The following is a 27,767-nucleotide window of genomic DNA, read 5'->3' on the forward strand; positions in this document are numbered from 1 at the left end:
TTCACAAAAACAATGTAGCCAAAATTTACTGAGTACGTCAGGCGCCAAAACCCACCGAGGTTGCCAGTTGTGTTGCAAAGAGATGGACAGTCACCCTGGGGACCTGTAGGACTGCACTTAGGATGCGAGGCCACACCGTGTCCGAACAGAGGAATGAAATGTTGTATTAAAATTATGTACCACGAATCTGTGTTCACTGTCATATATACGTTCTGCTGTCATAGATACCTAATCAAAATTAATTAATGAATTCATTTTAAAAATTAAAAAATAAAGGCCCCGCAGAAAAACTGCAGAGCCCCGCCTCGCTGCGCCAGCCCCTCCCTCCCTCTGGCCCCGCCTCAACTTCCGCCCTGTCGCCCCGCCCACCCGCGTCTCCGGAGGCTCGGCTGGGCCCGGCTCCCTCAGCCTCTCTTTCGCTGGGCGCTGGGCCATCTTCCTCGCGGCCATCCGGCTTCCGTGGCGTGTTTTGTTTGCGACGCTGTCGTGTCACAGCGCGCTTTACGGTCGCGGGGACGGAGCGAGCCGGTGCCAGGGCCACTCGGGCCGGGAAGCAGGGAAGGCGAGCGAGGTTGATGCCCGGCGGCGGGGCAAGCGCGGCGTCTGGCCGGCTTCTCTCCGCCGCGGAGCCCAGGGGAGCCCGGGAAGCATCGACGTTCAGGAGCGGCCCGGGGGGCTCCGGCGGCGGCGGCGGCGGCGGCAGAGGCGGAGCAGGCGGCCCCGGGCCGGGCAGCGCAGGCCCCGGCGGCCCCGCGGGCAGGATGAGCCTGACCCCGAAGGAGCTCTCGAGCCTGCTGAGCATCATCTCCGAGGAGGCGGGCGGCGGCAGCACCTTCGAGGGCCTGTCCACCGCCTTCCACCACTACTTCAGCAAGGCCGACCACTTCCGCCTGGGCTCGGTGTTGGTGATGCTGCTGCAGCAGCCAGACCTGCTGCCCAGCGCGGCGCAGCGCCTCACCGCGCTTTACCTGCTCTGGGAGATGTACCGCACCGAGCCGCTCGCCGCCAACCCCTTCGCCGCCAGCTTCGCGCACCTCCTCAACCCCTCGCCGCCCGCCCGCGGCGGCCAGGAGCCCGACCGGCCGCCGCTCTCAGGTACCTCCCGGAGCCGGGTGGGCGGCGCGGAGAGTTAGACGGGGCAGCTTCGCGTCTGCGCTTTGGAGCGCGCCCAGAGGGAAATCCAGCCCCAGCCACCAGAGTAGGAATTCAGGTGGTAGCCGAGTTACAAGTTCATTGCGGATTCCTGGCACCGAGGATGATGGTCTCCTCTGGGCAGGCCGTCCAGTCATTCAGGTCCTTCAGTAAGGTCCATCTTTCTAAAGGCCGTCTGGAGATGGGTATAGGTAAACCTGTAGTGACACCATGCATCTGTCCCCGTTTGTAAGTCTCAGAGGAGTAAACAAGTCAATATTAAGAACCCCAAAAAGTTGTTGGACGAAAATACACATTAAGCAGCATGTTAAGGACCTTACAGCTGCCTTCCTGGGACTGCTGTGATGTGGTGAGGGTAGGGGATAGAAGGTTGTCTCAAGTTTGCGGGCTTTGTTACAGAACGCATGTTTTGCATTATGTAGAAAGTATGCTTGTGCAGCCTGGGTTAGATGAGACGTAGGTTAGGTGCCAGGCTGCATTTTTAAATTTCTGCGGTACTGGGGATCAAACCCAGGGCTTCATGCAGGCTAAGGAAACAAGGTGTTCTTGCTGGCAGCCTTTCTGAATCTAAAACATTTTGGGATGCCTTCCTGCACTATCCTCATCTAAGAAGGGCAGCCTTTGTGTTGGGGAAGTTTGTGACTGCCCAGAAAGTGAATGTCACATCAGAATGTTTGTAATGGGGAATGGGGACAGTGTGGGATTTAGGTCAGAAACCCTTTGAATTCTGAAGGGTGTGTTATGTAAAACCCCATCATCAAATACATGTCTAAACCTACACCTTGTTCCTACACTGCATTGTAAACAGGGGGGGAGGTAGTTGCCAGGAAAGGAATCCCCAGGATGTAATCTCCAGGCCTCAGTTTTCTCATCAATAAAATTCAGATTCTAATAATTCCTAACTGGTAGTGTAGTTATGAAGAATAAAAGTAGCTGTGATAAGTATTACTCGTTATTGCCACTAATTTATTTTTTTGAGATGGATCTGAAACTCTGGATCTTTTTGCCTCAGCATCCTCAGTAGTTGGAATCACAAGTGTGCATTACAGCACTTACCTATTGTTATCTTTATTCAAATAGGTAGGGATAATGCTTATATTACACAGAAGAGGAAATGTTATTACCAGAGCTCCAGTCTTAGTGCTTCTCTTGTACATTTAGGGTAAGCATCTAATGGGCATAGTTTTTAAAAAGTTAAAAATCTTTTCAAGTGATTTTTGAGGTAGGACAGACAATGAATGTATTTGGAAGTAAGAAGGGTGGCTTCCCAAAATCAACAGATGTGCGGTCTGGTTGGGAGAACATAAAGACAGGTCAATAACAGCATGGTAAGGCTGTACTAGGTGTCAAAAAAAAAAAAAAAAAGATGCAAGTAGCACAAAGAAACAACCTTCAGAACTGGAAAGATTCCCAGAGGAAAAGTGTGATATCTTTGCTGTATGTTAATTAGGGATGCAGGTAGAAGGGAAGAATGTGGCCCTGCCAGGTTATTGTTAAAGAATTAGGTCTATACAGAGAAGCTGAAATTTTGTCTACCTGGAGTAGGTTACATGAATGGGAGGGTAATCAAGAGGTAAGATTAGGAAGGTGGGTGGTGACTAGATTATGAAGTGTTTTATAATGATGTAGAAGTTTGGGGTTAATTTTATGTATGTGAACTGGTCAAGTAGTATGATAGATTTGTATTCTAGAAGTAGAATTAAATGGCAAGGTGGGGCATGAATGGTGGATTAACAGGGGTCAAAACTGGAATGGTACAAGGTTGACTGAAGCCAATAAAGAAGAGAGTTATAGAAAATCGGGAGCTAAGGAAATCAGACAGACTGTCCTGTAGTTCAGGCAAGAGAGGGGGGGACTGGAGCTGAGGGAATGCAGACTGGGGACATTGTAAGATATCAATAGTTGATAGATAAGGCTTGGGGAGCAGTTGAATATGGACCAAAGAGAACCTTCAGTCTTGTGGAGATGGTAAAGTTGCACTGTGTACTGAAGCAGGTATGTTGCTACTGATGAATTTGCTTCCCCTGTCTCTTTAGCTTCTGCACAGTCAGTCTTAGAAAGCACTTCAGAACATTATAGTTTTTATATCTGTTTTTGTTTGCATATATAAGCTTTGGTCTTTACAGGAATTGAAGGATTTAGAAAGCAAAGTTCTTAATAGTTACAGAAATATATTTTTTTCATAATAGTACTACAAATCATAGAATTTCCAGAGGCTTAACTAATTACAGAGTTCACAGAGGTATATATTTCATTAACCTAAATTCAGTTATAATTTAGTTTATAAAAATTTGTAGGTTGCAGTGACAAGTAGCAAATACTAATTTTACTGGATCTGAGTTACTTTTTAAAAGTAACCATCAGAGAAATCATTGTACATCTTTGTTTACAGGATTTTTACCTCCTATAACTCCGCCAGAAAAGTTTTTTCTTTCCCAGCTCATGCTGGCACCCCCAAGGGAACTCTTCAAAAAGACACCTCGCCAGATCGCTTTGATGGATGTCGGAAACATGGGCCAGTCTGTGGACATTAGTGGGCTTCAGTTAGCCTTGGCTGGTAAGGAAGAATTGGAAGTTTGAGCATTTTTGTCTGTTTTTGAGATATCTACTTAAAACAAAGGTCTTTGTAATCTTCATTGTGAAAAGGGTTAGTTACCTTTCATTTTAAAGTAGTTTCAGTACTGGATTCTAAATATATGCCTTCGATCATCTATCCATTCTCCTTCAATGTAAAAAGAAGTAAGTATACCTTGTTGTTTTGGAGCTAGCTACATAGATCATCTCTGCAGTCTTGAAGTAGAGATGTTTTTCAGTAGGATCTATAGACCAAAGGTGTATTTGTGGATGATGTAGGGTATTTTTTCCTTCTTACTACTAGGAATTGAACCCAGGGTTCCTCTACCTCTGAGCTATATCCACTAGTTCTTTTTAAATTTTATTTTGAGACAATCTCACTAAGTTGCTCAGGTGGACCTCAAACTTGCAAGCCTCCTGCCTTAGCCTCCCTAGTAGCTGGGATTACAGGTTTGCATGTGCCACCACACCCAGCAGTTTGTGCTTTCTTAATTTAGGGGGGGAAAAAAAGCAGGCAAGTTAAACATTAGTGACTACAAAGAGAAGATTTACCCTTTAACAATGACAGTGTTCATTAAATAAATTTTATTAAAAACCCACCAATTAGTTGACAATTTGCCAACTGAAAAATTTTTTCTTACATCTTGAACAATAGCCTGTTTTCTAATAACTTTTTGTACTTCTGTAATTTGGATTAAAAAAATGCATCAGGATAATTTTGTTAGCATTTTTTAAATTAAGGAGACAATTGGGTCATGTCTAAGGCTTTTTTGGGGGGGGGTACTGGAGAGTGAATCCAGGGGCACTGGACCACTGAGCCACATCCCTAGCCCTATTGTATTATATTTTAGTGACAGGGTCTCACTGAGTTGCTTAGGACCTCACTTTGTTGCTAAGGCTGGCTTTGAACTCATAATCCTCCTGCTTCAGCCTCCCAAGCTGCTGGGATTACAGGCATGCGCCACCATGCCCAGCTGATAAAATTGAAATGTAGGAATTAAAAAAATATATTTTGTGTATGTGTATTCACACACTCACATATAATCTGGCCATTTTTTTATGTTGTAAAAAGCAAGTAGCTTTACCCCTTAGTAGCTTGTCCTTTCACTCTTCCTCGTGATGTCCTCAATTTTTAAACATCTCCCATTTTAACCTCTTCCAGAACGCCAGTCTGAACTGCCAACTCAGAGTAAAGCCAGCTTCCCTAGTATTCTCAGTGATCCAGACCCGGATTCTTCTAATTCTGGATTTGACAGCTCAGTTGCCTCCCGGATCACAGAATCTTTAGTCAGTGGACCAAAACCACCTATTGAAAGTAGGTATATAGAGATTAATTTTATATTCTTGGTTTTATTTTATCAGCATTCACTGAAACTTTTCAAGTTTTTGAGACATCTTGTTATTTTCATTACTACTTTAACTTTAGTTTAATATAAAACTTCTAGGAAAGTATCTATAGAGAGCTCAGTGAAAATTAGTTTCTTCTTTAAAAAAGTTACATACAGCTTGATTTACATATCTTACATCTTGAAGATATAAATTCTCTTGATTTTACTGAAATCAGTCTATTTATTACCATTACCTTCTCCACTTTAAAGTTTTACTGATTTTACAGCTCTTAATTTACTTTAATTCAAAGGAAGCACTTACTGAATTTGAAGTAATAGAGCTGCACCTTTTGGTTTGACAGGCCTCCATGTTTGAGTGATGAAGGCAAGTTTTCTGCTTCGGGAGAAGAACATATTCTCCAGATTACAGTGCCACCATTAGTTTGAAACTTACACTGACTCATACCATTTGGTTTACAGTATATATTTGACATAAGTGGGTTTAATATTTGAAGTTTTATCTAGTCACAAGTGGGCCTAAAGATCCATGCCACATAATGATTTATGTGTAGTAGTTGCTCAGGCACAACTTTGAATTGGATGAGCCTCCAGGACGGTATCTGAAGAGCACATCACTCATAATAAGTGAGTCCAACCACTCACCAGGCATTTCCTCCTCACATAAGTAGCACTTCTCATGAAGTGTTAGACTGTTTATTTTCATAAGTGGTCTGAAGAGGGATTCGGATACCAGTCCTTGGGCAGCAAGTGATGGAATGGTGGAGATGTGTGTCAGTTTTGTAGCCAGAAAACAGTCTTTGGCAACAAACTGGATAGCATAATCCCCAATTTGATAGGGACTAGGATGCATAAGAGAATAAGCCACCTTTGCCCTATGGGAAAACCAAAGTGATGTGTGACAAAGGTTCAGCAGAAATCTAGCCAGAGTTTATTTTAGTGAGTGTATAACTTACAGGTCAACCCTGTTTTATAAAATAGTTAAATATACTCACTTCATTTTCCTGTTTTATGAAATGGAAATGGTATTTGTGAATTTGAGGATTCATGAAAGACTCGATTCATTTGAAAATGTCAACCAATACTTTTCCTATTCTGTCATTTCACCATACATAATTTGTCACTTCAGAGTTATTAAATGTAAAGCTAAAACTTGTACAAATCATAGGAGTCCATGAACAGATTATTAGTGGCAATTAAGAGAAGAATGAGTGAAGATGAATAGTATTTCATCTTTCCATTGAAAAATGTACCACTCTAACAGTTGTGTCTTGAATGGTGGTCATGTGTGAATTAGAAGTGTTGTTCATAGCCCTGCTTTCTTCTCCAAAAAGTAATAGGTGTGTCTGGCATCATGCTGCTACATTGGTTTTTCATGTTCTTATTTGTATTCTGGATGAAATCTGACTTTCTGAATCATTCCTGCTTCAGATTTTGAAGTGTGAGAGTTTTATCATGCTATCTTTTTAAAGGAGGCATTTGTGTACTTTTTTTTAGTAAAATTTATGTGTGGTGTGTCACATTAGCTCACTGATAGTCATTTGAATATCACTACTCTCATTATAGGCCATTTTCGGCCAGAGTTCATCCGTCCGCCACCTCCACTCCACATTTGTGAGGATGAACTGGCTTGGCTCAATCCTACAGAGCCTGACCATGCTATTCAGTGGGATAAATCTATGTGTGTTAAGAATAGCACTGGTGTGGAGATCAAGCGAATTATGGCAAAAGCCTTCAAAAGCCCCTTATCTTCTCCCCAACAAACACAGGTATGTGTGTATTCCATGTTTTAGTTTTAATCCATCATGAGTTTGTTTTTCATAAGGTGATAAATGAGCAGTACACCGAAATTGACAACATGAGTTAGCAATAACAAGTCTCAAAGGTTTTTGGATCTCTGAGGCTTTGTTTTACCCTTTCCCTTTTGGTCATTTCGCTGTGGTAGGGCAAGAAGTCAGGTGACTGAAAATGTTTCAACTTAATGATGAGTTTGTCTTTGACAGAGGTGAGGTAGGAGAGGCCTCACTTTTTGGCACTGTGCTCCTGCTCTGTACCAGCTCTGCATTTTATATACATCTTTGCATTAAAACTGGACAGTAGCTCTTTTGAGTGGAGTAATTTCATTTACCTCTGAGGTAAGTAGAATTATTAACATCTTATAGAGGGAGAAATGGCCCAGAGAAGGTGAACTAGCCCCCAGTACATAGCTCACTAGTGATAGATTTGAGATTAAAAATATTGCTTGCTATCCAGGGGCAAGACAAGATTGTGGGAGGTTTCTCTTTGATGAATTTTATTCAGTTTGCACACTTCCAAGTTAGAGCTAGTAGGGGAGATACTGACATCTCCAATTCAGTTCATCATCAAAAGTATTTTCAATGTCATTTAAGAGTTGTTTGTAGTTCCTTTTGTGTAGATCATTCTGAAACACAGTTCACTGGGTAACATTCAAGTAGACAAGTAAAAGCATATAAAATTGCAAGGAAAAAGTGCTTATTCGGCACCTCCAAATTTTATTTTGTTGTTGAGATGGAACCCAGGACCTTATACATGCTAGGCAAACACCCCACCATTGAGCTGTGTTCCCAGGCCTGAAAACAGTGTTTTTGAGGAAACCTCTTGAAATTGCAAAATGTAGGTGTGACTTGCAGTGCATCCTGCCCCCCTCCTTGGGTATTTCCATTCTCCGTCTGGGTAGGGTACAGCAGGACAGGCATTATTTCTGATGTTCATTAATTCTCTGTGGTTTGTGCTTTTTGGAGACCAAATTGGTGATTAAGATTATTTCTGAGCAGGGCACATACCTGTTACCCCAGCTACTCAGAAGGCTGAAGCAGGAGGATCACAAGTTTAAGGCCAACCTGGGCAATTTAGCAACACTCTGTCTCAAAATAAAAAGGGCTGGGGATGTAGCTCAGTGGTACAGTGTCCCTAAAATAAATCCCCTGTGTACTGCAAGAAAAAAAAAAGATTGGTTTTGTTTATAACAGATGATAGGAAAAAAAAAAAAAACTACAAAGGACTTAGGATGATAAGACAAGATCCTATCCAACCAGACAGTTTCATGTCTAGAAGGAAACACTAGCCAATTTACAAGCTGTCTTGTATGTTTGTATTTTAGTATCCTTACAGTATTAAGACATGAGGACCATCAGGACTTTTTTTGTGTAAAACACCTTTGTATGAAGGAAAAACAATTTCCAATTTGATTTAAAAATCTCTTTTTTTTTTCCTTAGCTCCTTGGTGAATTAGAAAAAGATCCCAAACTTGTTTATCATATTGGCCTTACTCCAGCCAAACTTCCAGACCTAGTGGAAAACAACCCTCTAGTTGCAATAGAAATGTTGCTGAAATTAATGCAATCAAGCCAGATCACTGAGTATTTCTCTGTCCTGGTCAATATGGACATGTCTTTACATTCAATGGAAGTCGTAAATCGGTAAGTTTTCATATTTGAGCTAATATGTGGGGTTATAAATGATTAAATGTCCAGGAAAGAGAAGCTGCTACAAAAAGCTGTATAATGTTTTTTCCCCAGATATTGATTGTTGCCTAAGATAACCCACTTCAGAAGTAATCTGAGCCTCAGTGTTTACTGCATGTGAATTTAGCATCCATTAATAAGAAATTTGAGGGTTGGATTTCAGCATATTTCATGTTAATAGAAGCATGAATGAAATATAATTGCTTAAACTTACTTCCCTATACAGTATTTGTTACCCTTATATAAATATAGATATTAGGGACTTTTTTCTTAGAAACTTAACAGCTGTTAATATGGGAAAGTACTAAATTGAGGTTAGCAGGAGGGCCTAATACTGACAGCCCCCATTGGCTGCCCTGAAAAACTATCTTTGCATTGTTCATGGGTGCAGCTCCCCACTCGCTTCGACCACCTCCACTAGCATGGACTCCAACAGCTTTACTGCCAGAGTCCCTGAACGCTAGTTTCCTTTTAACCACTGCATCAGATCACCAGTGTGCCCTACCAGTCAGACACTGGCCATGGGCACCAGCTCTGAGAACACCACCAAAGACTTAAAGGGAAAGAAGTAAGTTGTGAGGCAGAAAATGAAAGAAACGCCCCTTAAATGAGAGTGCTAGTGAGGAAAATGGGGAGCTGGAGGCTGACAATGAGGTAGATGAAGAAGAGGAAGAGGATGGTGAGGAACAGGATGGAGTTAAAGATGAGGAGGCTGAGGCAGCTGTGGGCAAATGGGCAGCTGAAAATGACAAGATTGATTACGTTGATACCAAAAAGCAGAAGGCCGATGAAGATGACTAGATAGTAAAAAAGGAAAAGTTAAAGGGCCACCGGGACCTATTCACCCTCCATTTCCTGTCAGAATCGAAAGTGGTTGTCATTGAGTAGAGAGGCCCACCAAGTGCTCTCCATCACTTAATCAAAACCACAATGTGAATCTGCAACAGGGGAGGAAAAAAAGAACCAAAACTTTCCAAGGCCCTGCTTTTTTTTCTTAAAAAAAAAAAAAGAAAAACTTGTATTTTTTATTTACATTTTATATTTTTGTACATATTGTTGGGGGTCAGCCATTTTTAATGAACTTGGATGACCAAACCAGCCTTTGGAGCATTCTCTGCCCTACTTCTGACTTTATTTGTGGTGTGACCATGTTCATTATAATCTCAAAGGAGAAGGAAAAAAAAAAAACAAAACAGAAAAACAATTTATTCTGAGCATTCCAGTAACTTTTTTTGTGCTTGTACTTTAATTGTACTATAAGTAATTGGTTTGTATGAGGTGGTTTAAAAGGCCAAAGATAAAAAGGTTTCTTTTTTTTTTTCCCCTTTTTTTGTCTGTGAAGTTGCTGTTTATATTTTTGGCCTTTTTAATGTGTTTGTGAAACAAAGTTGTCCAACAATAAACCAGAATTTTATTGAAAAAAAAAAAAAAAGAGCTGAGAATTCTAAGCATGCTGTCATGGAGATTCCTTGTGTTCTTCTCTCAGCTGTATGTTTTTCCTTACTCTGTTGTCACTGACCATCCGGGAAACATGTATTCCCTTCTAGATGTGCTCTATATGTTATTGTTTAATCTTAATTTTCCTTTACCATTATATTTTAGGTATATTATGAATTAAATGGGTTTGAGGGGGTTAGCTTGGGATCTTACTATTTTATTAGGTTGTTTACTTAATAAAATAGTAGATCCTGGTCTACTGGAGACACTGATTTAGGCTTCATAGTCTGAGCTCCCTTTCATCTGGTGTCTTGTTTGGATGACAAATTATATGGTCCTTCTACTCTTGCGGAACTCCATTCTGAGTGCTAGGCAACTAAGAGCACATCTTGGAACACCATTTTGTAAGTCGGAGACTTTAAAAATCTGAAACTAATGGATGTGTCCTTTAAAGTTGGACATTATTCTAATCTTATTTGAACTAAAGAATGTGTTACTAAATTGGTGGCAGCTGAGCGAGCGTATGCATGTAGAGTGCCCTTTAAGGGATAGGAGAGGAAGAGAAGAATGAAGTTTCCAAAACTAGTCAGTTGCCTCCTCTTGTTCAAGCCTCTTTATTATGAAGACTCATTCTTCATTCAGTGGTTGAATCGTCTTTTGGACTGAGCTGTGTTCATAGCATTCTCGTAGCAGACATCTGACGCTTAGTCCAGGAATGACTGTTTTGTTATCAATAGGATTCTGTCTCCCTAGTGTCTTGGAATTTCAAGGACAAGTCACTGTTCGTTTTCCCCCAGCACCTATCATAGTGCATCACCCTTGAGCATGGAACACGCTCGTTATTCATAAGAATCTCAAGTGGGTACAGTGGCTAGGGCACTGTTTCCTTGGAGCCCTAAAGAAAGAAGTTTCAAGGTCAAGTAAGTTTAGAATGTATTATCAATTTTATTTTAGAAATCTGTAGTTAGCCTAGCAGACTTTGCAATAGCAAACCCTAACGTGGCCTAGGGTTTCCCAGACTGAACAAAGCTGAAAATGGAAGTCCTATCCCCCATACCATTTTTACTTCTCTGTTCTTTAAACATTCTACACAGTACTTAAGATTACTGGCCTTGGGCTTTAAGACTACAAACTCAGATTCATGCTCTTGTTACATCACAGCCAGGGCTTCCCTGCAGTACTTCCTAACATGTTCTGCTAATAATGCCAGTTCCAATCACCTTTCAGGAAGGCTTCTCTCCTTAGGGTTAAGTCATTTGCCCTTTTATGGCTTTTTCCAAGTCTTTTTACCTTCCCCTCATTTTGGCATTTGGTGATATGTTGAACTGTTTGCATGCAGATTTACACTTCTCAGACATACTGCCTCTGGGCAGCTATATGTAATAGAGCTTCCTGAGTGTTAAATGAACACAGTAACTGCTCAGGTTGTTGGTGCTTATAAGAGATGAGAACCATGACTTATGATTCAGCCAGGAACCCTTGGGAACATAATGCTCAAATAAGTCATTAATGATTAATTGCATTGCATAATGCTAAGCATAGACTTAAAAAACAGAAGTGTCACAAATAAGTGCCTGTGGTTCTTGTGTTTATTTGCTGAAGAATACTTACAACTGGAAAACTGGATTATGAAACTTTATATTTTATAGTTAACAGTTTTGTTTTGTTTTTTTTTAATGGGTATTGGGGAGGGAACCCAAGGGTTCTTTACCACTGAGCTACATCCCCAGCCCTTTTTATTTTTATTATTTTAAGACAGGCTCTAAGTTGCTTAGGGCCACACTAGTTTGCGTAGGCTGGCTTTGAACTTGTAATCCTCTTGCCTCAGACTTCCCAGCCACTGGGGTTATAGGCATTCACCACTACACCTGGTTGGTTATAGTATCTTTTGATGTTAGCAAATAAAATAACAACCCATATTTTCTTATATGAAACAGATTGACTACAGCTGTTGATCTACCTCCTGAGTTTATTCACCTTTATATATCAAATTGCATCTCTACTTGTGAACAAATTAAGGATAAATATATGCAGGTGAGTAATGGGAATTTTTATAAATTCTATAAATAGGTGCTAAGAGGATGGGCACACTAAAACTTTTTCCTTTTTCTTCCAGAATCGTTTGGTGCGTCTTGTGTGTGTGTTTCTTCAGTCCTTGATCCGTAACAAAATTATTAATGTGCAGGACTTATTTATAGAAGTGCAGGCCTTCTGTATTGAATTCAGTAGGATACGAGAAGCCGCAGGCTTATTCCGGTTGTTGAAGACACTGGATACTGGAGAAACGCCTTCAGAGACCAAAATGTCAAAATAATACCTCACCAGAACTACCCAATTTGTTGTTCAACTGTATTGATTAGTTTTTAAAACTTAAAACTGAGTGGATTGCTTGGTCTTATACATATAAACAACACTTTAATCTACTTTAAAGCAAAAGTTTTGCTTTTCCTGGATGACTTTTTCCTATAGATGAATTTTTGGCAAGAACTTGGACACAAAATGTTCTAAGTGTCTTGCTGATGACTCCATAGGAGGAATAATTATCCCAAATTACTGCAAAAAAAGTAGATGAGGTGTGTATTTTTTAAAAGAAATTTTAGCATTACAGAGCAAAGTGCTTGTTTTTGCTTCAAAGGCAAGCTACAGGCTTCTGATAAATCAGGAACCCAGTTTTCCTAAGGTTCCAGTGTTAAAATTATCCAATGAGAGCAAAGACATTTTGAAGAAATTGTGATACTGTCATATGGTGAAGAGCAGTTGATTGTTATCTCTTAACTTCTCATTAAGCAGTATGAAACAAGGACATGCATATAACTTTGTCATGGGAACTTCAGAGGTGGCAGAACAAATGTTTGGAGGGCCTCTTAAAAACACGGGAACTCTTAGGACAATGTTATAGTAGGTGATATTGTTTCCTAGGTTTTTTTTTTCTTTGTTGAGATGTCCTCTGTTATTACCCTAAAATGCATTTTTTTGTTTTGTTTTGTATTGTTTTAAAGGAAAAACAGGGCTTTGGGAAGGAGTGTCACCCCTAGGAACTGCTGTTTGTGGCAGGGTAGATGTGTGAGATGTACCAGAGCAGGCAGTGCATGTGTCACCCCTCATGTCACTTTGGACAACAGTGCCTTCCAGTAAAGTTCTTTTTTTACCAACTGTCATCTGATGCATTTTTACTTCAAGAAATCATGACAAATTCCTTTTACAGAACTACTTCTAAAGCATATTTACAGGGAAACAATCTGTTCAATAGGAGTTATCCTCTAATCCAACACTTGGCAAAAGTTAAAAAATTTTTTTAAGAGTACAAGTTTCACACTAAGTCCATGCCTCAGATCCATACTATTAAATGGGTAGACTCAAACAACATGAAAAAAGTGAGGAAACAAATTAACCCAAACAAACCAACATACTCCAATAACAGAATCTATTGACGCCACAATGGAAGAAATGTAAGAGGAGTTTAGAATGTATATAGTTAAACTGATCTGCGAGAAAAGGGACAAAAAAAAGTAAGGAGTGAAATCAGGGAGAAAATACAGGAAGTGAAAGATCATTTCAATAAAGAGATTTTGAAAAAAAAATCAAGCAGAATCCTTGAAATGGAGGAATTAATAAACCAAATTAAAAATTCAATGGAAAGCATCACCAACAAACTAGACCACATGGAAGACAGTTTTAGGCAATGAAGACAAAATAGATAATCTTGAAATTAAAGTAGAACATGGAGAAAAGATGTTAAAGACACCATAAACAGAACTTGCAAGAAATATGGGATACCCTGAACTTCAGTCCAAATTTAAGATTTATTGGGATGAAGGAAATGAAAGGAAGCACAATCTTTTCAATGAAATAATACCAGAAAAACTCCCAAACATAGTTTGGGAAATGGAAAAATCAAACACAGGAGGCTTACAAGGACCCCAAATATAAAAAACTACAACAGACAGACCCACACTAAGGCACATTATTATGAAAATGTCTAACATACAGAATAAGAATAAAATTTTAAAGGGTGCCAGAGACAAACAACAGGTCACCTTAAGAGAGAAACCAATCTGAATCTCAGCTGATTTCTCAACCCAGAACCTCAAAGATAGGTGGTCTTGGAACACACACAGACACACACCAAGCTCTGAAAGAGAATAGATACCAGCCAAGAATACTATACCCAGTAAAATTAAGCTTCAGAATTGACAATGAGATGAAAACCTTCCATAATAATAAAAAGTTAAAAACATTCACAACTCTGCAAAGCCTGCACCACAAACATGTTCAGTATGGCATTTCATGAAGAAATGACAAAAGTGAAAACCAGCAGAGGGAGGAATAACACTAGAATAGCCAATCAAAGGAGAAACTATTTCAAGTTAAAAACCAGAAATAAAATGACAGGGAATAAAAATCACTTCTCAATAATAACACTGAATGTACTTGGCCTAAACTCATATGAATCAAGATAGACTGGCAAATTGGATTAAAAAACAAGATACAACAATAAACTGTCTCCAGAAGTATGTTAGTTTCCAAATATTTGGAAGTATTTCAGATCTTTCTGGTGTTGATTTTTAATTTAATTACTGTAGTTAAAGAATATGTTCTGAATAACTTGAATTGTTTTATGTTTTCATTTTCATTCATTTCAAATTATTTTCTAATTTTCTTGTAATTTCTGATTTCATCATGGTAAGAGAATGAGCTTTGTAACATTTGAACCAAGTTTTATACTTCTTCATACAATATCTGAATTTTTAGGACATTTTAACATCACTTTCTCTTACTTTGAGCTGTAAAGATTTTTATATTCCGAATCCTATATTTTACTATTCATAAATCCATATATTTTATCTGTATCACTTGATCACTTTTAAGTCATTTTTCTATTTGATGCAACAAGTACCAAAGAAATTTGGTTTTGTTATTTTTTAATATGGAATTCCAATTATTTCAGCACCATTTGTTGGAAACACTATCCCTTACCATTGAATTACCTTGGCACCTTTGCTCAGCTCATGTATGTGTAGGTCAATTTTTGAATTCTGTATTCTGTGCCATTTTTTCTACATGTCCATTTTTATGGCAACATCACATTATCTTCATTAATGTCAGTTTATTGTAAAATTTTAACTCAGGAAACATGAGTCCTTCAGTTCTATTCCTTTTAACTTACATTGGTTATTCAGGTGCTCTGCATTTCCATATAAATTTTGTAATTTGCCAATTTTCTCAAAGTAAAATAATTTAAAAAAAACAACATCAATTTCTCTCAAGGCCTAAAAGTGGGCATCACAGTTCTGCAGATTAGGTCCAACTATTCTTGGATAAAGAACAGTTCATTATTGAAACAGCACTTTGGAATTGCAATTTCAATGACTGATAGCTATTGTTAGAAACAACCCAACTTAGATTCCTTGCAACTTCTGATTCCAGAAAAATATAGCACTGAACTTGAAAAGTCAACAATACAGCACTGTAATTCATGCCTGAATAAAGTTTATCTAACATATTTTATCCTAAAAGCATATTATAGTCTTGCTCTTCATCATGCTTGGGGACAATCAAACAGTGAAGTTGGAAACGAAAGTACAAAAAAATTTGGTACTAAAGAGACCATGGAAAACACCTGCTTGTACTATGACAGCTGAAACAGGCAGATTGTTCCCTCACTCAAACTTGTGTATCGGGCAACTCAAAATTTCAACCCAAGCATGACTAAAAATGACTCCTGGAAACGGTATGTGATGATTTGCGGGTTACAAATGAATTTTAGTGAGTAGGCGAGTTTTTAAACATGAATTCTGCAAATGAGGATCAAGATCTCATACACTGTTTACTTGAAAAAGGAAAGAGTCTCAAATTTATTTCACTTTCACAGTGCTGAGGACTGACCTCAGGGACTCTCACATATAGACAAATCATTCTACCATCCCCAGTACCTCAAATTTATTTTTAAATATATAGCTCACAGATAATAATAGTTATATTTAGAAAGTATCTTATAAAAAAGAAGAGTTGAGGCTTAAATACCACCACAAAGTTCTTCATTAAACATGTTTAAAAGTAAAAGAAAGTGGGCAGGGCTGTGCACCTGTAAATCCCAGCTAATCGGGCATCTGAGGCAAGGGGATCACTTAGGCCCAGGCCAGCATGAACAACAGCAAGATTCCTTTTCTTTAACTGGGATTCAATACGGTACAATCAACTTTTGTATAATTTGAGTTCAATTTAATTACGTTAGACAAAAACAAAACAAAAAAACTTGGGTTCTCAGGATCTTTTTAAGTTTTAATATCTTCATATCACCTGTTAAAAAAAAAAAGAACAATAAACAAGAGTAGAAAGAGTTTGGGATCCTAAAATATAACCAAATAATTCAAATCAACAGTATTTATTACTCATTTAAGCAACTTTACACAGAAATGGCATCATGCAATTTTGTTACAGAGCACATACTCATTCACACCTATTTTTAAACAGCATACTCTTCTATACATTCCCATGGAGAATGAAGAATAACTCATTCTATTTTAAGCAATACTTCTGGAGTAATGTCCCTTTAAGACAATGTAACGTATCTAGAAAATTAAGAACTTGTTACATGTTTATTGTAATTCTAGCACACTGTGCTTACTAAGACACATTGCTGTGATTTCCTTTTCTATCCATTCTGTTTTGTTATGCAATCACTGCTGTTCAATTCAAGAAAAGCCATAAGAAACATTCAAAAGGCACATGTATAATTCTGGAATTCTGTAACTGATATGAGCCCACAGGAGGTACTGGTAATCTCAGGCTTCTCTCACGAGCCCATGACATAGGCCCACAGCTCATCAAAAAGATGGCCTGACTTTTTCCTAACATCTCAATCCCCCCACCCCTGGCCCTCTACTGGAAATTGAGCCCAGTGACATTATCCCACTGAGCTACATCCTCAGTCCTGTTTCTGTTTTGAGACAGGGAATCAATAGCTTGGCCTTAAACTGGGTAATCCTTCTGCCTCAGCTCCCCCACTACCCCCATCCACTGGGATTACAGGGAAGTGCCATCACACACAGCTTCTTTCTAACATTTTGAATGAATGCAGCACATATACTTTATATTCCTGTAGAAAGAGGGCAGGCAAGTCTCTGGCTATGTGGCCGATTATGACATGGTAGATTATGACATGGAAGATATTTCACTTTTACAACTAGTAATCCAATTACTAGCATTTGAAATGCTGAAAAAATGTTTTTAAGACTTTTGAAGTTCTGTTATTATTTTTACAATTCCAGTCATCTTTGATGTGGTTAAGTATGTGTACAAGGGTACAAAGAGAGGTATTAACTACTTTGTCAAGTCCCAGTGTCATCTGGGAATCAGTGATTATTTTTTCTTTGAAACTGCCCAATCTCTGGGAATGCCCTTCTTAGCCCTCCCACTCAGAAAGCTTCCCCTAGGCATGCAGCTTCATCCTGCATTACTGAGGTCAGACCAGTGGGTCGCTTCAGGTGATTTTGTCATTGTGCACCCAGAGAGCAAACTGTTAAGGGAGACACTGCAATTCGGCCTTTTCTTGTCATCATTCCTCAGTAGCCACGGGGAGCAATCTTTCTAGAAAGGCTATTATGTCCAAGATCCCAAAAAAGACAGCACAGAAGAAGCCATTACCTGCCAAATGACCATGTCCTCACACCTCTCTGGCCCTCTGAGGTTTTCTGCTGGGAAAGTCAGAATGCCAATCACACCCCAGGGAGTGAAGAGGCCAGGCAGGCAGGGAACCACCATGTACTTCAGTGTCACGGATTTGGTTTCCTTCACACCATTCCTATGATTTTCAAAGTTAAAAAAACACTGTTCCACATTATGTGAACAAATGGCTTTTATGACAATTTTTAGGTGGAAAGTAACTAAATCTCATTTAGTGTAATCTTCATCTAGAGTCCCCAAATCCCCAGCATTTTATTAAATTTAAAAGTTTCCATAAAATTTCTGGTTAAGAGTTGAGGGAAGCTATTTTGATGTCTGCTGATTAAGAAGTTACACTTATATAATTAACCAAAAATAATAAACCTTGGTCTGTCCCAGTGTTCTGAGACAGCTTCATTAGCTACCAAAAGAATTACGAAAGCACTTTTTTTTACATGTCTCTTGAAAGGCAGCTACTTGGTACAGAATCAAGAATGTATTTTCCTATTTGCAGTGAACACAAAAGGTAGATTTCAAGATAACAGCTGTTATGGAAACTAACTTTGAGGCTACCTACGAAAACAAGTGCTCAAAGCAAGACAAATTTTCTATTTCAATACTCCTTTTATCAAATCTGGCTGTACAATTTATTTCAGTAAAACAATTCATCAAATATTTTACTGAGTAGCTAGACTCAGTTTGTATACATAGTACATAGCTGGAGAAAAAATAAGCTTCATAAACCCTAATATTCAAGATATAGCTATAAGATAAATTATTTTTTAAAATCATATTTTCCTCAATAAACAAAGTAAAAAGCAACAAAGGTCTATATAATCTACACTTTAAAAGAAATAACTGCTACATAGTCCTTGATTTCCACCTCCAAGAAGTGAGAAAAGAACAAAGAGTTGTGTTTGATCACTTTATAAACAGCAATCTCCAAAAGCTTTACATTTGACCAAAGAGAACATTAAATAAAAGTTTTTAAAAAGTGTGTTTGTGTGTGGGTGTGGCGGGGGGTGGGGGGAGAGTTGAGGTTAATCAAGGGCTTGCTTAAAAACTAATCAAGAAAACTAGTTATTTTATTCCAACAACAAATATCAAAATTCTTCATCTATCATTCTTTTAATTGTAAAGATTAAATTACAATTAGAACCAATACAATATATTCATCATTATAAAAATGAATAATAGTACATCTATTTGATTTCCATAATCAAGCAGCAAATAACTTAATGCTTATATGAAATATAAAGTCTTAACTTTTTATTTGTAGGAAAGGTGGACAAACTTCCCTCCATTAAGATGTCACAAGTAGTTCGTACTAAAGGGGAAAATGCAATTCCTAAAGTCATCTAACACTTTTCTCATAATTCCCGACAACAATGGAAATCGCTTTCTCAAGTTCTGAAATCTCTATGTACAATGAATAATGTGCAAGAAGGCTAAATATTTCTCATCTTTTAAGTGTAAAGTAAGTTCTGTAAGTTTTTCCTTCAGAGAAAGCCCATGTGATCAATTACTGAATTTAATCACACAATTCCACTTCAACTAATCTAAAATTGGTGTGCTTTGTCTAAAAAGCTTGAGAAATAAAATTAACTTTGTTTACAGTACTGTAGTAGCTAGTGTAGTATTTAGAAACACCCCCCTTCCACATTAGCACGCCTTCCCTAGGCATCATCTCTGATAGTCCAAAACAATTTATCATAAACACTGTATTCTTGTAGATAAATATATGAAGACGAATCAAAAAGTCTCCTTAAGAGTAAAATATCTTAGCCTTCTGTATATAAAATCTGAATCTGAAAGGTAAAATGTACATTATTTTCAAGTATATAAACTATGTGCTAAAATAAAAAAATAAAATAAAATGTCCTCCTTAGTTCAAGCCATGTGTCTGTGAGGGATGTGCGTTAGGAGATGGGTCCTCCACGCTCAGGGTCGCTCCTGCCGGCTTCTACAACAAAGCACCAAAACCACCCCAGGTCAGTAAATTGGTCAGCACATTCTAAACTTCAGTTACATAAATACAGCTACTCATCTGAATACGGTATTTCAAAAAACAAATTTCAGAAACATTTAAATAAACTTACTTGCAAAAATGATATCCTATTCCAAAGAGACAGTCAACAAGAAAAATATAGAACTAATGTTTGTTACATATGCTAAGAGAGGTTTTCTAGTATTAGGCAAAGTGATATTAATTTGATCAGCATGGTACTACAAAAAAGACAAAGTATGAGCTGATGGTATTGGAATATGTTTTCAAGAGTCAAACAAGCAGCTGTGAGAATGATGCAGCCACCAATGAAAACATGGCTAACATTTATTGGTACTACATATGATCTCATGAGGTACAGACTAAGTAGGTCATTATCTCTTTTTATCAGCATAAAGATGTGGAGCTGGTGTTTAAATCCAGGCATTTAAGTGAGAAAAACAGGGATACAAAAATCACTAAAGCTCAAAAGGTTTCTGAGGACTGTGTGATACTTCCCTAAACACAGCAGCAGAACCAAATACTTATTCCGGTTCTTTTCTTTGCCAGTTTAAAATTTAGTGGTAAAATAACAAATAACTTTATTAGGGGCTGCAGTTGTGGCTCAGTGGTAGAGCACTTGCCTAGCACATGTTGAGGCATTGGGTTCAATCCTCAGCACCACATAAAAATAAAAAATAATAATAATAATAAAGATACAAAAAAAAAAAAACTCTCATTAAATTTGTTTTATTTTTGGTGCTGGGGACTGACTCCAGGTTTTACACATGCAAGATTATATACTCTGCCAGAGTGTCCCCAGTCCCTATTATTAACCATTTTTCCCCATCTTAAAAAAATTGATTTACGGGGGATAGCAGAGGATAGGAAAGGCAGCAGAATACAACATACACTAGTATGGCAGTAGGTAAAAAAGTGGATGTGTAACCGATGTGAATCTGCAATACGTATATAGGGTAAAAATGGGAGTTCATAATCCGCTTGAATCAAATGTATGAAATATGATATGTCAAGAACTCTGTAATGTTTTTGAACTAATAAAAAAATTGATTTACTTTTTAAATTGGAAAATATAAACGGTATATATTTATGGTGTATGATATGGTGTTCTGAACTATGTATACAATGGATTGGTTGAATAAAGCTTATTAATATATGTATTACCTCACATACTTGTCATAAGAACACTTAAAGTCTATCTTCACCAATTTTCAAATACATAATATATTGTTAACTAGAGTCACCATGTTGTATAAACATGTCTTGGAACTTATTCCTCCCTTTTAACAGAAATTTTGTATGCTCTGGCCAGGATCAACTCAAATCCAAATACTCTGAGCTCCCTACAAAAGAGGGGTAGATAGACTGGACAGTGGGAGGAGCAGGCAGCAGGGACCCTTGCAGGGGGTGCTCCATTCGCAGTTCCACACTGATTGATTAGCTGCTCCTGTCAGCCCAGCAACATTTTCCTAACCGTAAGCAAAACTGCATTACATTCTGTAAGTACTAACGTCCACTTCAAATAACTGATTTTTAAAATTTAGCATTTATCAATTTATACTATGACTGTTACAGGATAGAAAGAACATTATTATACAAGTTACCAGTTAATTTACTAGAGAACAATACTTAGGATTAAAGAAAGGACAAAGAGAAAAAAATAAAAAGTGAGCCTCCAAAAGAGGCTGGGGTTCTCAGGAAGGGGAATCCAGCTTCTTTAGAATGTACCCGACATTCTATTGTTTTGTAAACCTAGTTTCTTTTTTCATTTTCTTTACTTCTATTCACTATTTTGAATTTTGTTATCTTCTAAGTAGGCACCTGAAGAGAGACTATGGTGAAGTGCAACACAACAAGGCAGATGGCAGGAAACTGGAAACTACTTTTGAAGGACATTCAGAAGGACTGGAGCCTGCATTTGCACATTCTCAAGGCTGGCCGTGTACTAGAGAAAGCAAATTCAGTTTTCTTTATAAAGCCTGAAGGCAATAGCAAAATTCATACTGGTAGCACTTTGGCTTAATGCAATGAGATGCCTAAAAATAAGATCCATTTCTAAGAGGCTGCCCTGGACGGTGAAGAGATCAACCCTGACAATTTTATGGTTCTGTATCCATTCTCCTTTTTCTTTCGAAAGGCGCTTTTTTTTTCTTGGTACCAGTTTAAAACTTCAATTCTAGTGTTTCTACTATCTTTACCTCACATGTTAAAAAACAAATTAAATTTGAATCTCACTGCTTTGAAAAATATGCATTTTTATTCCAGGATGCAACATTTAAATTGGCAAGCATCAACTCTTCCTACTTACAATAACCTGCAAGTTAATTCAATTCCAACAAAAATTAAGATGAGATTTTGATTAGGCAAAATTATTTTAGAATTAATCTTTAAAGAATGCAGAATACCTCAGAAATTTTGTAAAAGAAGAATAAAGAAATAATTTCCCTGCCTTGCAATATCAGAAAATATTTTTTTTTGTGGAGTGGAGGGTATAGCTTGGTGGTACAGCATGTGTCTGGCCTGTGAGGGGCCAGGGTTCAATTCCCAGCACAACAAAAGAAAGAAAAAACTAATAATTAGCATTCACTAAAGAATCTAAGAAGAAATGTTAGGAAAACAAACAAGTTAGTTAAATCTACCAGCCACTTACCAAGTAATGCTGTGTTTTCCCCTGCATCTTCTTTGAAAGTGGTAGGGCACTGTGGCTCAGACTCATTAGTGGAGGAGGATGGCAGGTTGCTGCCACTGCCACTGTTTCTGCCCTCCTCTTGTGAAGCTACACTCACATTCCCAGGCGAAGTGCTTCCAGGGGTAGACTCAGGAGTGGGCAGCTCCTGAACATCCTCAGGTTCTGCTCCCTTGAAAATCCGAACAGAAGAAAATGCCTTTTCTAAGTAACTCCATCAGTACTTAACTGTCCTCTTGCTCACAGTACGTTAACATGTCACTGACATTTGAACACTGAACTTGGCAAAAGTGAACAGGCTCTGGACAACAGAATGCTTCAGACTATATTCTGGTTTTCTTAAAACAAAATAAAACAAACAACTTAGTCCTGGAGTCCTGGCTCTTACTCTCAGCTGTAGTTTGCTTTGTGCTTCCCCTCTTTTACATTTGCTACTTAAATAAAATAATGAAAGGAGGGCCAGAGGCTCCATGGCATCACGACATTAAGTCTCCGACATTTGGGGGGATATCCAGACATTGTTGAGGAATGCTAGAGTCAAGGCTGCATGTGAATAGATGACACTGCTGGAAGGTGACTTACTAAGTGAGGGTTACCACAGCCTGATTGATCGTGTGGCTCACGGAGCACTCCACCTCTGTCCTCTGGGCTCTCAGGACACCACTGGCCTGTTTCAGCTGTGTACAGAACAATCTCCTCCTCCCTTACTAGTAACTAAACACCTTTGACACCCAGCATTGAACGTTCCCTCTCACCTCGACTCCCAACACACCAAGTAACAAATCCTGTTGCTGTTGTGTCACCACAATGCCAAACTCCTGCTGAACCCCACCACAAGCTGTTTATTTAAGATCTGCCTGACCTAACTACCTGGAGGCCTCCGATCCCATAGGTCACCCCTGGAGACACTCCATCAGTCAGTAGTACACTGAAGTGCTGCTAAAATCCTTTAACACCCAGTTCAGTGGCCCAAATAAAATGCACTACCTCCATCTTCTCACTTCTCCTTGCTTAATACTCCAGCCAGTACCTCAAACACTGTTCTCTTGTCATGTTCTACCTGTGTACTGGTCCCTACCAGTCCTGAAGGTCAAATTCCCAAGAGCCCTCGATCAGAGGGGCTGTGTCTTATCCATCTTTACCTCACTAGAGCCAAGTTCAGATTTAACACCTAAATGGCATTCCTTTATCAGTGCTCACTGAATGAATAAAAAGAGTGACAAACAGTATTACAGTGCAAAAACCAAATGACGGTTCTTAAAGTCTGTGTGAGGGGCCACTGGTGATTTTCATATGATCATGAAAAAACAGAGAATTAGACACTACAAAAAAGCACACCATGGCTATCGAAAATATCCAAGGCGAGAGGAGTTGATGGGTTAAAGAAAATGGCAAACCATGTAAAGACTAAAAAAAAAGTAAGACAAGTGAATTATTTTGTTAGCCTTAAAGTTACTATAGGTTTCTACCCTTCAAAAACTAAATTAGGCATCCTGGGGACAAAAGTCTAGCTTTCTGAAATTAACATTCTAAGAAAGCAGGTTAACTCTATGCAAAATGAAGACTCGTTTGACCTTTAATATTCAAATATACATGGAGTTATGCTTCCCAAGTCAAAACTCATGAGGATCAAAAGTCTCTACAGTAAGGTCAGTGAAATTCCCTCATACAAATGTCCAGAAGTGAACAGCAAGTTTAAAATTATTGACTAATGAAGAGAATAATCTAGTAAAAGCTTCAGAGTATACCTAACTAAAAAGACAATTCTATGACTGCCAAGAAAATAACCTGTCAAACTCCTTGTGTTCTAGCATTTAAAACGCTGAACCAGGAAGGCTCAGTTTCTCACTAAGCTAGTTTCTGGAGCAAAGAGGACAAGAGCTAAGCCCGCTGGGGAAGCATGTTATGCCATGCTGAAGAAAGCTACAATGATTTTAAAACCACAATAAGTTAACTTTAGAAATCATGGAAGCGAGACAAATTTTCAGGACATCAAAGGATGAGGTTCTAGTAAAGCAGTTCTTGATCACTGGACTTTCCTCTTCCTGGATACCTACAGAGAGGTTATTCTGGGACTCGTTTTGCAGTTATTAAGGAGAGGTCTCTTCAGTATCTTCGGAAGACACTGTAAGCTAGATGAGAGGAAGTTTCAGGCAGACCTGCAGCCCAGGAGACATGCACAAGGCCCTGGGTTCAATCCCCAGCACTAAAAAACAAATCTGTATCTTTGTAGTTCCTATTCTATAATAAGCCCTACAAAAAAAACTCTAAAACTATGTTTAGCTACAAGAAAAATAAAATCAATGTTCAAAGTATTCTTTTCAAAGATCTCTACCTAAAAATTTTATTATGAGTATATTTTGAGCCATTAATATATTTTATGTAGACTCTGAAAACAATAAAAATGTGACAATCTAGAAAAATAATTTTTTCCTCTATATCCTTCTCTTTGGGTTGGATAATAATTAAGAATGTGAACTCAGAATTAAGCCAACTTGTGTTTGAAAGCTAATCCCTCATGAACTAGCTGCACAACTTTAGATATTCAGCTTCTCTAAGCACAATTTTGTAACTAGTAGGACAGGGAAGCTAACAGTTGTGGGAGTAAATATAATCATGTATTTAAGGCCTTTAGCAAGCACATGGCTGGTTGCTGTTATAATCTCTTTCATTTTGCCCTCATGTCTTCTGAGAAAGATTTCTGACCATCTACATATTACAAACTAATGGACCAAAATCAATGCAGAACGATGTCTCCAGCACTATTTAATTTTGAAATCCAGGGATAAGGAGAACTGATATGAAGAAGTGGTGACTTTAGTTTCCTCTTATGTAAAATGTGCACTGAAGCCAGAAAAGTTGTGGGGTTCCTTACGATTCTTGTTTATACGAAACTGACTACCATATAAACATTTTGCAGTGTAGTATACCAAGATATATTGGTCTAAGTAATTAGAAATTTTCTGGGGGACATCCTGGCCTATTATTATACCATGAATTGAATTAATTATTTTTTTTTAACTTTAAGAATTTGTTTTTAACAAAGAGGAAAACTTCTTAAAAAGAGCCACAAGGATATAAGAAGGAGCTTGTCTGGTCCTCTTGTCTCTAGTCAATAATGAAATCTATCACTCAGGAAGAACTGGGGCAGAGATTAAATATAAACAAAAATGTAACAAACCCAATATCCCAGGGCTTTGATGACATCAAGTTTACACATTGGACATGTTCGGTGATCCAAAAGCCATGGGTCAATGCATATTCTATGAAAAATATGCCTAAAAAAATTAAGTATGTGTTAATGTTTTAAAATAAATGTTTATATATTTTATAAAGGAAATAAGACATTCTATCAACTCATCCCCTCAGTACAAGTTAACCAATGTCAAATCAACATTCTAGAGTAGTCATTTTTCCTAAATTATCAGCTAATCTACTTTGTACTTACAACAGAATTTGGGACTTCCAGTAAAATGTTCCCTTCACTCCACAAAAACAGCATGGCTTATTTCCATCCCATGCTATGTTGTACATTTCTATGTGCTTGAAAAAATTACCTGCAAGACTTTTGGGAATAAATGTGGCTTAAGTAAGCTAACACTAATAAATTAATACTAAATTGATAGTATTTTATATGGGTCCATAAAAGCATTCAAATGGAAAATATATCAAAATATTAACAAGTCATCTTTGGGTGGCAGGCTTAAAAATATTTTTATAAACATTCTACATTTTTCTATCAGAATTTTTAAAGGGCATATATATTTTCTTCTTTTACTGATTCGCCATTATTTCCTCCCATGTGATGGATGAGTCTATTTTCTATGTGTGAGGAAGACAGGGCATCAAATATGGGCTTTGGAATAAAACAGATGGGGATCAAAAGCCAGCTGTGCGACTCAACAGCCTTGACCCTGGTCAAGGCTCCTGCCCTCCCTCTCTGCATATACAGCACAGGCTGCTCTGAGAGGCACAAACAATGTGTGTACAAGAGTGCTGGGTACAGTACATGTCTAGTACAATCATTTGAAGAGCTTCCTTCAAATAGAAATCGCCTAGGTCAGGTAAGGTAACGGTTCTTAATTATATCATAGTCTAATTCACCTTGCCTTTTGATTTTCCATCTGCAAACTAAAAACTGACAGACCCAAGGAAACAATTTTTACAAAAAAAAAAAATTATTGGGAATATGTTATATAAATCACAGGAGAAAACTGGGAAATAAGTCAAAATCTCAATGAGCAGCCCAGGAAATGTACATGTCTGCATTTGACAGTCAAGTACAAACCCCACCTCAGCCATCAGTATAGACACCTAGGCTCATCTGTGCAGCATAGAGAGCATTATTTCTTAAGGAAAACATGTCCTAAACCAGCCTAGAGTAACTTTAATGATGTTAAAGAGGACATGATCAACCTATACTGAGACCAATTCATTAGGTACCCACACCTACTTTCATTCAGGAAACTTTTGACTTTGATATTCTGATACTCGTTCCTTTATTTCCTTCACAGAATTATCAAGAACTTAGTCTACCCTGCAGTAGTAGATTATACACTAACATGCTTTGCAAACAAATATATTAACTTATGACATGCTTCTAAAAGGTGTTAAGTATAACTGAAATTTATCTGACTTAAAATATAATTTCTGTACATAAAATAAACCCTTCTACTAACAAAATAATTCTTCTAAAAGTTATCAATTAAAGTAGCCTAAAAAGGAAATCACAACTTCCTGTTGCTAAAACTGAACTTGAGCAAAACTAAGTAACTGTAACCCAAATAAAGGGAGGAATATTTATTTTTCACAACCACAAAGAGAACTCCAACTCAGGGTACAAATAGCAAAACACTGCCCTCCCCACACCTGCTTCCTGCTGGCTGTTTTAGGCCCATTCCCTTGGGTCCTTCACCTTTTTGCTTCAATTTTCTTGCTCCTGATATAGCATACTTTGCTAAGTATATAATAAAATTCCCAGCATTCTAATGAATACCTGCTTACGAGACTAGAAGCTCATCTATGACAAAGATGTACACTGGGTCTAATGGTCATGGAGGTGTCCTAAGAAAAGCAATTTTAAAGAGCCTTGAAGACAGTAAGAAAACCTAAGCTTCTCTTTCAAAAGATGAGATGATCAAAGATAGCAAGATCTTTATACCATAAAAAGGACACGGAACTCTTTTGTCAGGATACTGAAATTTGTCCAGCAATTATTAATGTCTCAGTAGGTTAAAAAAAAAAAAAAAGAAAAAAGAAAAGAAAAAAAAAACATACTTGCATGGCAGAATTCTGATAATGTCCTTTACTTTAAAATTTTCAATACACACTGCACAATTCTCGGCATCAACATCAATTCCCTATAAAAAGAAAAGGAAAGAATTTACTTTATCCTTGGCATTAGCACATCCTTCGAA

General features: G+C 38.1%; 2 protein-coding genes and 1 pseudogene across 7 annotated transcripts in view; 2 read left to right on the plus strand and 1 right to left on the minus strand.

Moving 5' to 3' along the window:
- The first annotated feature begins 501 nt into the window (after positions 1-501).
- Positions 502-13,177, plus strand: CNOT11 (CCR4-NOT transcription complex subunit 11). The gene is made up of 7 exons (XM_081264414.1): positions 502-1,095; positions 3,545-3,709; positions 4,889-5,041; positions 6,639-6,841; positions 8,310-8,512; positions 11,932-12,028; positions 12,111-13,177. Exons 1-7 carry the CDS (start codon positions 576-578, stop codon positions 12,306-12,308), a joined length of 1,539 nt encoding a protein of 512 aa, XP_081120540.1. The 5' UTR covers positions 502-575; the 3' UTR covers positions 12,309-13,177.
- LOC308632358 lies at positions 8,524-11,922 on the plus strand (annotated as a pseudogene). Its single transcript has one exon. The product of its transcript is annotated as an uncharacterized misc_RNA (transcript).
- Positions 13,178-15,725: 2,548 nt separating the features above from the next.
- Positions 15,726-27,767, minus strand: part of RNF149 (ring finger protein 149) — a 30,133-nt gene continuing 18,091 nt past the window's right edge. For 2 of the 5 annotated variants that reach the window (XM_081264415.1, XM_081264416.1), the window contains exons 4-7: positions 27,628-27,710; positions 25,532-25,628; positions 22,315-22,522; positions 18,264-19,622 (exon numbers count right to left, since the gene is read on the minus strand). In XM_081264415.1, the coding sequence (XP_081120541.1) occupies positions 19,579-19,622; positions 22,315-22,522; positions 25,532-25,628; positions 27,628-27,710 (432 nt within the window). In that variant the 3' untranslated portion in view covers positions 18,264-19,578. Of the gene's footprint in view, positions 16,295-17,641; positions 17,799-18,263; positions 19,623-22,314; positions 22,523-25,531; positions 25,629-27,627; positions 27,711-27,767 lie in introns of those variants that run through there. The other 3 variants (XR_014018524.1, XM_081264417.1, XM_081264418.1) reach the window with 3 other exon arrangements.

Source organism: Spermophilus citellus, assembly GCF_964194105.1.
Source record: "Spermophilus citellus genome assembly, chromosome: 13".
NCBI lineage: Eukaryota > Metazoa > Chordata > Mammalia > Rodentia > Sciuridae > Spermophilus > Spermophilus citellus.

Coding starts and splice junctions, on each gene's coding strand:
- CNOT11 (XM_081264414.1), top strand. CDS start 576: ATGCCCGGCGGCGGGGCAAGCGCGGCGTCTGGCCGGCTTCTCTCCGCC. Junction 1,096..3,544: donor CGACCGGCCGCCGCTCTCAG/GTACCTCCCGGA, acceptor CTTTGTTTACAG/GATTTTTACCTCCTATAACT. Junction 5,042..6,638: donor ACCAAAACCACCTATTGAAA/GTAGGTATATAG, acceptor CTCTCATTATAG/GCCATTTTCGGCCAGAGTTC.